General features: G+C 35.9%; 1 protein-coding gene across 5 annotated transcripts in view; it reads left to right on the top strand.

Annotated features, from left to right (window-relative positions):
* Positions 1 to 10,878, top strand: part of LOC127873261 (uncharacterized) — a 57,522-nt gene extending 46,644 nt beyond the window's left edge. For 4 of the 5 annotated variants that reach the window (XM_052417046.1, XM_052417054.1, XM_052417038.1 and 1 more), the window contains 6 exons: positions 1,162 to 1,322; positions 1,523 to 1,715; positions 5,468 to 5,507; positions 7,017 to 7,069; positions 8,739 to 8,798; positions 10,706 to 10,878. In XM_052417046.1, coding sequence (XP_052273006.1) covers positions 1,198 to 1,322; positions 1,523 to 1,715; positions 5,468 to 5,507; positions 7,017 to 7,069; positions 8,739 to 8,798; positions 10,706 to 10,711 — 477 coding nt within the window. In that variant the 5' untranslated portion in view covers positions 1,162 to 1,197 and the 3' untranslated portion in view covers positions 10,712 to 10,878. The remainder of the gene's footprint in view (positions 1 to 1,161; positions 1,323 to 1,522; positions 1,716 to 5,467; positions 5,508 to 7,016; positions 7,070 to 8,738; positions 8,799 to 10,705) is intronic. The other variant, XM_052417069.1, reaches the window with a different exon arrangement.
* Positions 10,879 to 13,919: the final 3,041 nt, after the last annotated feature.

The raw sequence follows: 13,919 nt of genomic DNA, 5'->3' as shown, positions 1-13,919 counted from the left end.
GTGAATCATCGCGCTCATGCTTGGTAAATTGGTTTCTATGGTAATAATTCTAATTAAATTAATCAAAACTAGTACCTATCATGAAATCAGCATTTTTATGTACGGTGCTCACACGGAAACAATTTCTGACATGATAGGAAACAATTTCTGTGCCAATAAAATCATAGATGAATGCATATTAAGGTAAAATATTACTTACACAATGACTACAGGTTCAAACAAAGCCATTTTTAATAAGATATATGCAAAAAGTAATGAAATAGAATTAAAAATATGTGTCTGTTATTAGCAATTATGAGATAAATCTGTAATTGTAACTAAATATAACATTTGAGTTCATTGGCTCTTTCAGGGTTTGTTTTTTTATGTTTTATTTATATTAGTGTAGGTTTAATATTAAATGATATATATATACAGAAATTAGCCTGTGTAGTTAGCCAGTGCAGGCTTCCCAGAGTACCCTATAATACCAGGGTACAATGGGTAGCCAGGGTACCATATATACCTTTTCAGTTTTTTTTGGTGTTATATTAGTGTTTGTTTACTATTGAATAAATATATTAATAAAGAAATTAGCCTGTGTTACCCCGGTATTAACCAGTGAGGGTTAATCAAAGTACCCTATAATACCAGGGTACCCTGGGTAGCCAGGGTACCCTATCTACCTTTTCAGTTTTGTTGTTGCTGCTTTTTTATATAAGTGTTTGTTTAATATTATATAATATTTAAAGAAATTAACCTGTGTAGTCAGCCATTGCGTGATACACTGGCTGGTTAATTGTAAATAAATATAACATTTTATTTCATTGGCTCATTCAGGGTTTTATGGTTAGCTACATTGTTTAGTAGGTCCAGTTTAGTATAAGAGTAATTAGCCTGTGTAGTCAGCAAATGCAGACTGCACAGGCTATCCCGTGACAACGCTTTACATTACGTTGATGTTCGGGTTAATTTAGAGTATTACATATTATACTTGCAAGAGTATGTCAAGTGCATCTAAGCATCTTTGAACTTGTTAAACATATCTTTAAAGAGGGTGTATATTGTTTGGCATATGTCGGTCCGTCGATCGGTCTGTCTGTCCACCTAATCCTATAACACTTGTAATATTATATTTTGTTATTAAATAACAGCATAACAATGAGCATAATTGTGTTTCAGGAAAGGTCCCCTAGGGGAAAACAGCTGGCTGCAAAGATGATGAGAGCTGACAGTTCACTCCAGCCAGGGCAGGCAAACTCCAGCTCCACCTCTAGCTCTAGCCCGGAGCCTCTGCAGCTAACCCCAAGCCCTGAGCCCCTGCCTCCTACCACATTGAGAACGTAAGTTGCTGTTATATTAGATAGCATTTGTGTTGTAATATAACTTCAGTTTCGCCAATGTTAAGCTATTGATGTTTATTAGTGCCACATTTTACAATTATAAATAGGCGTTTGACATGTGTTGTTTTATAGACCATCCTTAGCCGCAGTGATACCTTATAAGACGTTCAGCATTCTCATACGCATGTGTTCCTTTTCAGATCTGCATGGCTGGAAGCAAGAGAGGGGTACGCTGCAGCGATGAGCAACGCTTGCGATCATCACAGTATGAAACAAGTTGTTTCATACTGTGATGATGTGCTCATCCTGCCAGCCACGGAACAGGAGCCACCGGTCCACAGGGTACTTGAGCCCGTACCCGGGACATCGAGAATCTCTAGCCCCCAACAACGAGTAAGTTAAGCTCCTAATTGTATTACTTGAATAACATTTATTAAATTTGTACTTGAATTAAAACGGAAATTTTTATGCATGGATGTATATATATATGCTTATAAAGGGCTTATTTTGTGAAAACTTTAAAATCTTTCTGTCCATTACCATTGGGTCTAGAGCTACCAAATTTGGTATGTAGTGACATCTTATAGTCCTCTACCAAGTTCTTTCAAATAATGCCCCTGGGTCAAATTTGACCCTGCCCTGGGGGTCACAAAATTGAACATACGTTTATATAAGGCCTCTTTTGTGAAAACTATCAAAATCTTTTTGTCCATAAAAATTGTGCCTAGAGCTACCAAATTTGGTATGTAGTGAAATCTTATAGTTCTCTACCAAGTTTGTTCAAATTATGCCCCTGGGGTCAAATTTGACCCTGCCCCGGGGGATCACAAAATTGAACATATGCTTATATAAGGCCTATTTTGTGAAAACTTCAAAATGTCTTGTCAATAACCATCCAGCCTAGGGCTATCAAATTTGGTATGTAGTGACATCTTATAGTCCTCTACCAAGTTTGTTCAAATTATGCCCCTGGGGTCAAATTTGACCCTGACCCGCAGGTCAGAAAATTGAACATTATATACGCTTATATCTTGCTTATTTTGTGATAACTTTTTAAGATATTATTGTTTTTAATTCTAGGACCTAGGGCTACCATATTTTGTATGTACATGTAGTGAGATATAGTAGTCCTCTACAAAGTTTGCTCAAATTATGCCCCTGGGGTTTGATTTTACCAAGCCCAGGGGGTTACAAAAGTGTACATATGCTTAAATAGGGCCTATAGTTAAGTAATTGCACATGCAGAGAATATTCGTTTCAGCCTTTTTTTAGCAGTGGAGCGAAACAGGGTCATCATGGCCCTCTTGTTCAACATTGTTCACATAAACTAAAAAAAGTAGGTCATTAAGTCATTTCAGCTTAAAATGTTATCATAGCCTTTATTTCAATGATATCTCAGTCTAGTTTGAAAATGTTTGGGTACAACAACAAGGTTAGAAGTCACATTTTTCATACAAACATCGCTGAAGGTGCTGAGAACAATTTATTTACCATGGTTCTCATGTGAGAAACCTATAGGGTATTTGGCTCTCTTGTGTTTTCCATTCCTCATGTTAAGTTTTATGTAATCAATAAGTCACTTCTTGTCCGTTGCATCCATTGTCAATCATCATCACAAGATCACATGTCCTCTTCTTATCTCAGCCAAGTTAAACACTGTCACAATGGGGTCAAAAACGTGGTCACTAGATTAAATAAAAAAAGCTTATGAACATTCTAGGGGCCACATTAAATTAGCATCTTCCAGGGCCGTACCCAGGATTTTTTTACTGGGGGGGCCCAACCGGGGAGGGTTTGGGAGGGGTCCCTATATATATACTTTTTTTTATTTGGCACTTTGCAAGGTGAATTTTAATGCTTATAAAAAACGTATTATGTGATATAAATTAATGGAATATAACAAGTAAATCAGCACATTTTGGAAGTCTTAAGCTTTAAACATTGGTGTGAATTCACAACAATATTAAAAGCTTTAGATTTCCGAAACTTACAGGTTTAAACTGACGATTATCCACATCAACTCTCGTATTGCTTCCACCATTTTTTTCACAAATCAATAACGTCACAGGTTTTTTTAATCTGATGTTTTGGGAAAGACCTTGCCATTTTTGAGGAAAAAAATTGCGCGAAATTGCCTAATTTTTTGGGAAAATAATAAAAGTCTTAAATAATCAATTTAACATATTTTACTGTTTTCAAACAAATTCAAGGAAAGAGATAATTTAATTATACAATATTTGTCTACACTGGATCAGGTTAACTTATATAATGAGATCGATTTGTTGTTTTAATTTTCATTTGTTTACCAATGAGCCATTAATAGGTTGATATTACTCAATTCTCGGTACTCAATTATTTTAAATACTTAATTCTGCCAAATTCTTATCTGTTTCTCGGCAAATCTATGAATCTGTTTTTCTTTTAAACAAACATGTTAACTATCTCATCATAGTCTTTTTCAGTGATTTCCTTTCAAAAATTATAAATACTCAGTTTTAATACCTTTGTCAGTGTTTTTGTTCCGGTTCAAATTCAGGGCCTTATTCTCAATGCAAAAAGTATATATTGGGACTTAAAAATGCCAAATAAAAGGTTTTGAGTCGGCAATTATCAGACCATAGTCTACGACCTCCTGTAGCAGTTGCTTCCACTCGCTGCACTTATCAAAATACATGTTACATCAACCATTGATAGATGAAGCATTCATGATCACAATGGGGGACTGATCGGGGATGTGTGTACAAGGCGATAAGAAAACATTGCCTAGAGGCTTATCTCGATTGGCGAGCGTTAATCCCCTTGTTTATCAGGGACAATAAAACATAGCTGCTCTTTTGTTTTGAGGGAAAGTGTACTGTGGGCCCTTGCACGAGAGAAAAAATTGCAGTGGGCCGATTATTAAAAAAAAAATCATAGTTCGACAGCCAGCTGGGGGGGCCCGGGCCCCTGGGCCCATGGCCTGGGTACGGGCCTGTCTTCATGAAACTTGCTTAGAACATTTTTTCCAATGGTATATTAAATTAGTTAAAACCTTAATTTGGTCAAATGGATTCAAATAAAATATAGAGACATTAATTGCCCACTCTGCATCAAACCTCAGCACAACATCCCCAAACTGGGTCACAGGCACTGTGTACATGTGGGACCCATATTAAATACAATTCCACCCATTTGTAGCCAATGCTAGTACAATGCTGCCTGTATGTAGCCCGAATTGAGTACAAAGACTGCCGGTATGCAGCCCATATTGCGTAAAAGGGCTGTCCATGTGGGGCCCATATAGGCACCTATATGGGTCCCATGTGGGCTGCCAACATGGGACTCAGATGGGGAGTGCAACCGGGCTCCACATGGGTCCCATCTGGGCTTCCCCATATACATACATACATACCCATAGGTGCCCACATGGGTCCCATATAGATTGTTTGCTGGGCAGTGTCAAAACCTAGGTCATGTGATTAAATTGAAGGAAAGCTTATTAATATGCTGGAGTCTATATTATAGCCTTATCTTCCATAAAAAATTTATAGGAATATATGTAGCAATAATATTGTTTGCACTAGATTCGAACAGTGTTTCTTTGGGTCAAAACTCTGTCACTTGATCGAATGAGAACAAAACGCTTTGAACACTATGGAGGGTAGATTGATTGCCTTAACTTCATGAAACATGGTCAGAACATGTATGCCAATTATTTCTCAGCAGAGTTTAAATCAAGGTCAGATGTGGTATACAATTTTGTGAACTCTCTTAGAGACCTTTTTATTGCCCAATCGTTATGAAACTTTATGATAACTTTTGTCTTCTTAATTACTCAATATCACAGCCAAAATCAAAACTGGGTCACATTATGAGATATATACAATTATATTTTGTCGGAAACAAAAAAGTGTAACATGGTACAGGTCCTTAGTTTATTAAATCATGCTCCTGGATAAACAATTTGTCATGCCTTGGCATACAAAAGTTTTGTGCGGACTTAATTTTGGGGAATCTTGAGGTATGAGTTATCTTATGAACCTAATACTATGTTAATCTCGTGTGTTGATGTTGTGGCTGTTACAGATGATTTACTTATAAAAATCAATATAATGACCTGTATTGAAGTGTATAGTGTAGATATTTTCTTTTATTCTTAGTAACAGACTGAAGCGAGTGCAAAATGCAGCTCTATCCAGAATGGAGGTAAAATATTTTTCTTCATTCATTATTTAAGAAAGAATTTCTTGTTACGTGATTAACATACAAATAAAAGCTTTGCCATGCTAAACTCAAATAATCTTTTAAGCTGGTATATTGTAGATTTTTAGGGAATTGCAGCTTAAATATGTGTGCAATTATAATATAATACAATTTTCATAAAATGCAGCCAAGATAGTAGCCTTTTAGCTGAGTATTGTAACATTACAACAAGTAATATAAAGATCAATGTTTTATGTGTAGCTCACTTTGCCCATTATGAGCTTTTGTGATCGCTTTTTTGACAGTCGTTTGTTGGGCACTTTGTGTAATCTGTTGTCAGTTTTTGCAATGTGAGACGATTGAAGGCACATTTTTAACCAATAGTCATGAAAACATTCTTGGAACATTTGTCTCAAGGTTCAAGATTGTTGAAAAGTATGGCTGTCAGGGGGTGGGGCAGTGTCTTATACATGGCTAAAACTCAATCTAAGGAACAAAAGGCGGATGTCTAACAATGAAACCTAACTCACAAATTAAATAGCTTGCAATTCATTATATTGTTAGTTTTGTAATACATGGGACTCTTGATGTGAAGTAGAGCTTTTTATGTCCCCCACCACTATAATGCGGAACATAGTGTTTTTTCCCTGTCTGTTGGTCTGTTTGTTGGTCTGTTTGCTCCAACTTTAACATTTGCAATAACTTTTTCAATATTCAAGATAGCAACTTGATATTTGGCTTGCATGTGTATCACATGGACCTGCACATTTTGAGTGGTATGGGTTCAAGGTCAAGGTCATCCTTCAAGGTCAGAGGTCAAACATTTGTGGCCAAAATCGCTCATTTAATGAATACTTTTGCAATATTGAAGATAGCAACTTGATATTTTGCATGCATGTGTATCTCCTGGAGCTGCACATTTTAAGTGGTGAAAGGTCAAGGTCATCCTTCAAGGTCAAATATATCGGTCAAAATTGCTCATGTAATGTCACTTCTGCAATATTGAAGCTAGCAATTTGATATTTGACATGCATGTGTATCTCATGGAGCTGCATATTTTGAGTGGTGAAGGGTCAAGGTCATCCTTCAAGATCAAACGTCATATATATATGGGGACATACTGTTTCACAAACACATCGCTTGTTTAGTTTTGCACAACAACCAAAGAGATTATAAATGGATAAAAAGCCTCCTATATACACTTTTGACTTCAATAATAATTTTTTTTTTTTATTTAAGTTCAAGTTAATTTGGGCATTTAAAGAACTTTAGAAAATAAAAAGAAGATGATGTGGGCTCTTGTGTAAAAATATGATTTGATAAGAATATTTCAGGCCTTTCTGAGTGCTTTAAAAAGCAGAGGTAAAGTTTGCATGTATATTAAACTTACAAATGTATTAAATATATTATGCCTTAAATTAAGTGTTAAATCAATAAAATGTTCAGCATTTTAATTCCTTTGTTATCATGTTATAACTTATAAGGCATGCATTCTTAAAAATATATCTCCAGGAGCAGTTTGGGGTTTTAAGAAGACCATTCGAGAAGTACACCAACTGTTGCATGTAAGATCTTTGTTCTTTTATTGAAACCCTTTTTGTATTTTATTATCTCTGAATTTAAAGGTCAAGGTCACATTATCCACTTTTGTGAGGCTATTTTGAAAGTCACACAATAGACAGCTAGAGTATAGTAAATACCCCAAATGATAATAATCTTAAGTAGAGTTTGAATTATGATTTAACACCACCTGCAGGGCAACAGATAAGGATTGTTTGTTTTTTTGTTGTTTTTTTTAGGTTTGCCATAAAACGATTTATAAAATTAAATTGTACATAAAACAATTTTGAAAAAGGGAAAACCCATTGCTATCAATTCTTAGTCGCACACGTTATTCTATTTCGCTCCGTATGGCTAGGAAACTTCCGTGATCAGCATGCCCGCCCACTATTTAGTATTTAACAAATTCGTTACGCGACCTGAACCGTCCGGAAATATGAACTACTCTCAGTTTAAATCGCACAGGTGGTGATAGAAAAATGCGCCTTTAGTACAACATCAATATGAAAGGTAACATTAAAACAGTAAAGGCTAGGGATGGATCATGCGATATTTTAAAGGGGCCTTTTCACGTTTGGGCAAATTGACAAAATTGAAAAAGTTGTATAAGATTCACAAATTTTCGTGTTAGTTATATTTGCGAGGAAACAGTAATACTGAACATTTACCAAGCTCTAATATAGCCATTATATGCATTTTTTGACGATTTAAAAACCTAGAAATTATAAAGCGTTGAAACGCAAAATTAATTAGTAGTTTGGAGAGTTCTGTTGTTGTCGCTATATTTTGTGAAACTACGAGGATAACTTATATAGAGTATAAAGTACATTGACCATTGTATCTGAAAGGATGGCCGAGTGGTCTAGGTCATACGCTTTTTACTCCAGGACTCCAGTGGTCAGTGGTTCGAGCCCTGCTGAGGTTTACTTTTTTTCTTTCTTCAAATTTTGTTTTTGATTTTTTAATGGAGATTTTGAGATCCAATGTTTACATTTATCAATATAGAGCATTTAGTGACAAACTTCAAAACATGTCAAAATCTGTGAAAAGGCCTCTATAAAGGACAATATTGTTAAGCACAATAATGGTACAATGATGCATAGGATAAATATCATGTAAGGGTTTTGTCAAAAACTAATTGGCAAATAGTTATGAGGGTAAAAATTGTATTGTTACAAAAAGCTGTAGTGAAAAAACGCATTGACATACAATCTTATCTGTTGCCCTTCATCTGAACATTGGAAATTTCATTATGAAACATTAAAGAAATGGACCGATAAAGAGCAGTGTTAAGGGAATGTGTGTGTTTCAAATGATAAGGGTTTTCACTCAAAAGGATCCTGTATTGTCTGCAATACTGTCAAAACCTTGTGTATTTTTTTATTTATTTAGCACGAATGCAATGAAATCCTTAGGCTTATAAAAACGCTTTTGAGTCTGTGTCCTGGGTGGAACCATTACTTGGTGTGTTTGAGGAGAACTAGCAAATGCTCCCACAGAAGGGATCAAACCTCTGACCTTCCCCTTGCTAAATGGACACCATAGTCACTATGCCAAAGTGACCTCCCCGATTTGAAATTTAATTTGGCACTAGCATTTACGAATTGGTAGATAAATATAATGTAAGGTGATCAAAGAACTTTTGTAATATTGAGGCCTTGTTTTATTTTGCAGCAGCATGATGATAGTGAAGAAATGATTACAGCCAGATCACACCTCTGCGAGGAAGAGGAGGCAAGTCTGTATTCATCAAACTTGCATTTATTCACAGTGGCTGTGTCTGTTATTTTGTATTCCTTTCCTGTCAAAAAAACATAGTTGAGCATCTGTCTGTATTTTAGAGCATCTTAACACAAAATGCTCATAACAAGCTTCTTTGATAAACCTATGTCTTTATCAGGCAGCTTCCAGTGTTAAAGGGGCCTTTTCACAGATTTTGGCATTTTTTAACTTATTCATTAAATGCTTTATATCAATAAATGTAAACATTGGATCGAAAAAGCTCCAGTAAAAAATCAAGAATAAAATTAAAAAAAGGAAAAGAACATTGCCCGAACCAGGTTTCGAACCAGTGACCCCTGGAGTCCTGCCAGAGTCCTGAAGTAAAAACGCTTTAGCCTACTGAGCTATTCCGCCGTATACACAAGTTGAACGTATTTTATACCTTATATAAGCAATCTTCGTAGTTTCACAAAATTTAACGACAAAAACAGAACTCTCCAAATTATTCATTCGTTTCGCGTTGCAACGCTTTATAATTTTTAGGTTTTAAAATCGTCAAAAGATGCATATAATGGCTCTATTAGACCATGGTAAATGTTCAGTATTAGTGTTTCCTCACAAATATCATAACTAAAACGAAAATTTGCGAATCTGAAACAACTTTTTTCAATTTTGTCAATTCACCAAAGCGTGAAAAGATCCCTTTAAATGTGTGTATGGACTGTCAGCTTTGAGCTTTTTGCCACTTTACAGGCCATATCTGTAAATGCACCTTTGAACAATATCTCTCAAAATGATTATATAAACAATATTTAGGGTGACTTTGATACAGGGTCTCAAGGTCGAATCTTAGAAAAGAACGTTTTTTGCTGTTCTAGAGGCAACAATAATGACACAATCTTACTACGAAATGAGCGTAATATTTAGGTCAAGTTTAAATCTGGGTCGTGTTTGTTCAAAACCAAGGTAATGAGGTCAATTCTTATCAAAAACCCTGTGGCTCAATCTTGATGAAACTTGGTAAGAATCTTTATCTGGACAATATCTAGCCTTAGTTTTTAGCTCACCTGAGCACAACATGCACATGGTGAGCTTTTATGATTGCCTTTTGTCTGTCCTCCATTGTATAATGTCCACCGTCAATACTTGCTTTCTTAACTCTCTAGAGGCCACATTTTTTACAAATCTTCATAAAACTGTCTCGGCAAAGTTTCACTCCGGGTCAGGCGAGGTAAAAAAGTAGGTCACTGGGTCAAATTATAGAAAGTTTGTAAACACTTCAGAAGTCACTTTTTTTTTACAATCATAATAAAAATGCCTTATATTGGCTTTCGGGAAATCTTATAAACACTCTAGAAGTAACATTTATATTGCTTCATTGTACCTTTGTATATACTCTAGGAGTCACATTTATTGTTTTATCTGAATGACACATGGTATGAATTTGTTTTCTTATTATTGTCTCAGGTGATGTCCAAAATGCTAATGGTCCTTGACAAAGCATGGAGGCCATGGGGAAAGGGGCAATTTTCTTTAAATGGCAATTGCGAAATACTTCAGTTACTCATAAGAAGTAATATTTTTAATCCAATCATCATGAAACTTGCTCAGAAGATTTTATCTCAAGGTATTTAGACCCAGTTTGAAATAGGTTCCAGTTAGTTGAAAAACATGGGAAGTTTTCCTTATATTTAATATATTAATTCAGTGAAACCATCTTATCACTTTGCTAAATCTTTGTTGAACTTCGTACAGCTTCTACATGATGAGTTTAGCTCGAAATTTAGTAGGAGTAAAACAAGAAAAAGCATAAGGAGTGCTATAAGCAACACAAATTCAGTAGACATGATTTAAGAAAGTCCTTAATAACAAACTCACAAACTAATTATATGTATATTTAATTTGTTTTGTTTTTTCAGGTTTGAACGTATGAAGAGGAAATTTCCATCAACACGACCATCCTTCCCTGTCAGTTTTGGGGCCTTGTGTGACAAATTAAAATGGCATGATGGGGCATCTGTACCTTTAGGCCCTATATCTTGTTGTTACATGTAATAGATTAAAATATTGTAATACATTTTTTGAACGTAAATTTGTGTCTTTATTTGTGTTTCCTTTCTTGTGAAATATATCATATCATGTTATGGTTATCACCACTGTTTAATGAGAAATACATGTATAGATATTATATGTGGTTTATGACATGACATGCATGTTTGTTTCACTCCTTCCAGCAATCCAACTATCAATCAGTGTACAAAAAAACAATCGGTGAACTAACGAGTAGTCGTTAAAATGTAAAGAAAAAAGCCACAACCCTTTGGACAGCACATTTTCTATCTTATCATCGTAGAGGGACGTAACTCATTCTTGAGACACTCGATCCTACAGAAATTGTCTCCCATGTTAGCACATTTTAATATTTTATTATTCAAGAACATACCTCATGATCATGATTTTGGTAGTTTGAAATATGTGATCATCCTTAATTTTAAGACAGAGAAAAATATACCATAGTTAAGTATTCGTGATAACACATGTTATGTCGCAATACCGTACATTTCGTTGGCTGCTTTCCTTTTTAAGTTTGACATTTAGGCTGAAATTGAGTATTTAAAAATACTTTGCATTAAGCAATAGCGACAAAAAAGAAAAGTTGACATAATTCGCAGATTTCTTGTAATCCAGGTAATTGATTGAGCTTCTGATTAACGTTCGCCAATATGTACACTTTATGTTGAGATTCAGTAAATTCCTACATTGGTTGCCCATTGAAGACAGTTGCTTTTTCATAGCGCTTTAAATCGATGGAACTACCGGTAAATACAAGCTTGAAATACCAGACCTATATAAAGTGACCTGAAGAAGAGATGGTCTGTTTACCTAACCAAAATATTCATTTGGCGTCAATAACGTTTACTGAACTGACTCGTATGAGCATATGCAACAGGAAGTCGAGATTGCGATAGTTCTTTCATGGCCTCGAATCGTTGTTTCTCTTATCTCGCATCGTGCTATCGTGCTTTCTAGTTGAAACATATTTTATTTTATTTTTAAATCACAACACTACAAAATATGGGAGGCGGAAAACTACAACGGGCGAGGCATGGTATGGTATTGCGCAAGGGGGGGGGGGGGGGGTTAGAGGGTTAGGGGTCGGGTTAGGGTTTGGGTTAGCCTAAACCCAACCCTAACCCGACCCCTGATCCTAACCCTTACCCTAATCCTTTTTGGGGGTTATCACCCCTGACCATGCCTCGCCCGTTGTAGTTTTCCGCCTCCCTACAAAATATACATAGAAATACAACTATTTTGAAAAAAGGGTAGGACCTAAAGTTCTAACAACATTATAAGTGGTCTTTCCCTGTTTTATTATTTACATTACATGTTCGTGACGATAGCGTGATTTTGAAAAGGTCTATGTTACATGGTCAAAAGTACATTTGTCATAAGAAAACAAAGTGCGCAAGTAAAAAAAAAGAAAGAAAATCAAGAGTTGTAAAGAATTGGAAATAAAACTATTTTACATACAGTACAACCTTAAAATAGTGAAGTCCTGTCCAGGAAAAAAAAAACACTATGTGCTACAACAACAATATGAAAAATCGTGCTTTCTAATCATGTCTTGCTTTTAAAAGATCAATAATGCGAGATTACGTTACTAACGTCGAGAATACGATGCAAGGTTGCGAGATTACGTTACTAAGGTCGAGAATACGATGCAAGGTTGCGAGATAACGTTGCGATACTAATTGTGTTTAGTTTAAACCTTTTTATTTTTGCTCGATTGCATTGAAAGCATCAGGCTTATAGAAACGCTCTCGAGTCCGTTTCCTGGGCCTATAACCAGCACTTGGTGTCTTTGGTGAAAACCAAGAGAACGCTTCCCGAGTGGGGATCGAACCTCCCAATCGCTCTTGGCGGACACCTTATCTTTTCGCTACGGCGAACTTATATTGTGATCACCCACCGAGTGCTCAAATATTCGACCTTTTAATAAGACACGTGCAAGAACTCGAAAACATGGTGCTAAGACGAGCTCACGATGCAATATATCTCAATGTTGCCGTCGTGACCACGTGTTCTCGTACATCAGATGTCGACACTGCGAAACAACCAGTGTACCAACAAAAACACCGCAATATGTTCACAATATATTTTAGTCTATTTTTTACCAATAATTGAACTCGACCACCAACAAAGGTTCTAAGCAGTTTCATAATGACCTCTTCGCCACTTGTTGAAACCAAATGGACCGTTAGTAAATTGTCTATGATAGTGTTGAAATAATTGTGTTAATATTTCATAATAAATGGGCCAAAAATGGGGTTTATACAATAATGCAGGTAAATTGTGAGGACAAAACAACAACCGAATGTAGAGGAAATTTTGTCAAAGGCCATTACTGTGAAAATCGTTAATCAAACGTGCTATTTCTGAGTTCTGGCAAGGAGAATTACGGCGTTTTCAAATTAGTGATGCAGGTAACGCTGCCCCTCTCCCGCTCCAATCGCAGCAGAAGGAATACAGTTTAGAACTCGCCTTTCGTACAAGTGAGAACACATATTCTGAATGATTTTTAAATAAACTTCTAGTGTTTACATTCAAGTTATATGCTTAACGGTTAAGTGTAGAATTTTATTGGAATACAAGTTAACAGTGAAGTTATTATATAATATTTATTCGGTATCGCAATACAAGTATACTTAGTAGAAATACGTCTATACGGAACTCGCCAACCTTGTCTGTTTCGCTACTTTCGCACACACTTTTTGGAAAACGATAAAACGGTTAAGAGGAATACCGACGCGATTATTTTGCATGATACGCTAAGTTCACATTTCTCTTGTACCCATAACCTTGTTTGGTTGGTTGAATGCTGCTTAACTTTCCTCTATTTCACTTTAACGGCAGCGCTATCCATTTGTTAACATTATTTTGAAGTTAAGTAAATTAAGTAATACTGGTATGGCAATGGTCTAGTCCAATAGTGAGCTGCGTCATGCGAAAATGGGTCTTATGCAATTTGCGCCCAAGACACGCCCTCGCATCCGCGCATTATAGTACGGTGCTACCTTGTCCGTTATGGCGTCACGAAAGGTTACGTGGTCTAATCAGCGGACTTGGTAGCTC

This window comes from Dreissena polymorpha, chromosome 1, assembly GCF_020536995.1.
Source record: "Dreissena polymorpha isolate Duluth1 chromosome 1, UMN_Dpol_1.0, whole genome shotgun sequence".
Lineage (NCBI taxonomy): Eukaryota > Metazoa > Mollusca > Bivalvia > Myida > Dreissenidae > Dreissena > Dreissena polymorpha.
The sequence above is the reverse complement of the archived record's forward strand: the minus strand, read 5'-3'. Positions and strand labels throughout refer to the sequence as shown.